General features: G+C 35.5%; 1 protein-coding gene across 4 annotated transcripts in view; it reads right to left on the bottom strand.

Moving 5' to 3' along the window:
- Positions 1-1583, bottom strand: part of LOC113830547 (bumetanide-sensitive sodium-(potassium)-chloride cotransporter) — a 98028-nt gene extending 96445 nt beyond the window's left edge. For all 4 annotated transcript variants that reach the window (XM_070114311.1, XM_070114313.1, XM_070114312.1 and 1 more), the window contains exon 1: positions 1292-1583. In XM_070114311.1, the coding sequence (XP_069970412.1) occupies positions 1292-1573 (282 nt within the window). In that variant the 5' untranslated portion in view covers positions 1574-1583. The remainder of the gene's footprint in view (positions 1-1291) is intronic.
- Between the last annotated feature and the right edge of the window lie 917 nt (positions 1584-2500).

The following is a 2500-nucleotide window of genomic DNA, read 5'->3' as shown; positions in this document are numbered from 1 at the left end:
AACCTCATTCTCTTTAGCCAGTCCTACAAACATATATCATTCCCTTGACCCATAGTCCTACACAGAACCTCATTCCCTATATCCAGTGTCCTACCAACAGAAAACTTCATTCCCTTTATACAGAGTTCTATCTAAAGCACCCAAACTACTCCCCCCCCCCCTTTACCCCTTCTCGTCCAAACGGGTTGAACAAGTGAACATTGACTCTCGGTTGGTCTGCCTGGCGCTCAGCAGCTCCAGCATACTTACTGAGAAAGTCGACCTCACAGTAACATATTCGCAAAAAAAAAAAGAAGAGATGTAGGACCCAAGTCTGCGTGGTCCAATTATTGCCCTATTTCACCGCATAACGTGAAAAATGATCATTTTATTCGTTGCTTATTTAAAAGGGAGAATAATTTTGTGATATTATTCATTTACTATTATTTTTTACTTGTAGGACTATCGCCTGCGAGTAGAAATTAATCATACTGCTTATTTATGCTTCTTTAGCAGTATCATCAATGCCATTTGCAGTTTGTGTCATTAGGTTTATATTTACGATTTAGATAGAAAAGTAACTGACGTGCACTATAATTTTGCTAAACTGTATTATATATATAGCATATCATATATACATATATAACATACATATATGAAATATATAACATACGTATATATAAAATATAACAAACACACACACATACCTATATATATATATATATATATATATATATATATATATATATATATATATATATATATATATATATATGTAAAAGCTGATGGCAAGATAATCAAATTAACTAAAATCAAAATGTTTCATACACAAAACAAAAACCTTTCGGAATTTGTCTTTTTTAAAACTATAAATAATTCGGAATGACACTTGTACATGACACTTGCGTGAGAGATAACAAATACTGGTTGCCCTTTAAAGAACTCGGTGTGATATATACTCAGTATACATGAATGGAAAATGACATTTCTGTTTACACTTAACACCCGACGGACAATGCAATAATTACTCTAAACAAATATCATCCCAAAACACGAAATGATTAAATGAACTGTGAGCTTAACTGGTATATACAAATATTTATATTTCTTTTAAGCCTGACACTTTCTAAATATCAATAAAATGCATATTTCAGCAGCTACGGGACTTCAGATAACTAACATTAGCAAGAAGCGCCAGATCTTAACTACTCGCGGGCGCGTATTAGCGACTCTGGACGGACGGATCGAATGAAAAATTAAGGTGCTTTTTAACGAACTTTACGGAGAAGAAAACTTTGAAAGGATCTCTTACCTGTTGCTCTCTGAAGGTGTTGTTGTGCAGGTCGTCTAGTGTGGGACGGACATTTCCACCATCGACGATCGAGTTGAGGTTCCTGTAATGGGACTCCTTAGGTAGGGCTTCGCGCGTAAGGTAATGGCGAAGAGACTTTTGGTACCTTGTTTCATACACGCTGTTGGAATGGGAATGCGTGGTTGGGGATAGGTGGCCCTCATCGCCACTATCCATGGCCGAAGCCACTTGAATCCGTGAACCGGACTCTAACTCAATTGTATCTGTCTGATCGTTACTCATGCTGCCGACTGACTGCAGACGACGCGCGCTACCCCTATTTATACTTTCGCGGGGTTCCAATACTGCGCAGTTGCCGGTATCATCTGTAATTTGTTTACTTGCAAATAAAGTATTTTCGATGGAGATTTCGCTTTTAAAGTTATTATTATTTTTTTCTGACGTTTGATTTGTCATAAACATCAGTGATCAATCTCTCGTAGCGTGAAATCAACCTTTATTTACTAAATCTCTATTCCAATGAAAGATAGCATAGACTTTTAAAGAAAAAAATAAACCCATATATTATAGGTTGAAAGTAGATTAATGTAATGTAAAATAAAAATTTACAATACTAAAAATTACTTAACATAATACTATAAGAATTATTATGAAACTTCTAATAAGTTGTTCATAAATACTTGAGAGAAGTTGCCATAACTTTCCTAAGTTTCATTCCATTCTATTAATTTCACGCAAGGAAAAACGCTACTTATGACATACTTTGATAATTTAACTACGCATACCTCTTTGTTTTCTATGCCTGGATAAGACATAGTTTGGTAGTGAAAAGTACTCAAATAAATTAAATAAAAGAACTCATATGTGCGGAAACATCGAGTATTTGATATTGTAAAAAGGTATTTTCTTTTCTTCCTGTGAGCTTGCATACAAGGTACCTGTCCCAGTTATGCGAAATATTCTTAAGAAAGACCCAGGAAAGGCAGCATGACGTTTTTCTTTTCAACGAAAAAGAGAATACAACTGAAATTAGCGTTAGGTATCCCAGACTACAACATTTCACTGACTTTGTGACGTGAAAATACAACCGCACAGATTTTTCCTGAAATTAAATACAGTTCTGAGAAGCGGTGAAAGAAGGTATCACACACGCACACACGCACACATCCACCCACCCACACACACATACACACATACACACATACACAC

The sequence above is a fragment of the Penaeus vannamei genome, chromosome 35, assembly GCF_042767895.1.
Source record: "Penaeus vannamei isolate JL-2024 chromosome 35, ASM4276789v1, whole genome shotgun sequence".
Taxonomy (NCBI): domain Eukaryota; kingdom Metazoa; phylum Arthropoda; class Malacostraca; order Decapoda; family Penaeidae; genus Penaeus; species Penaeus vannamei.
This window is presented reverse-complemented; position numbering and strand designations above follow the sequence as displayed.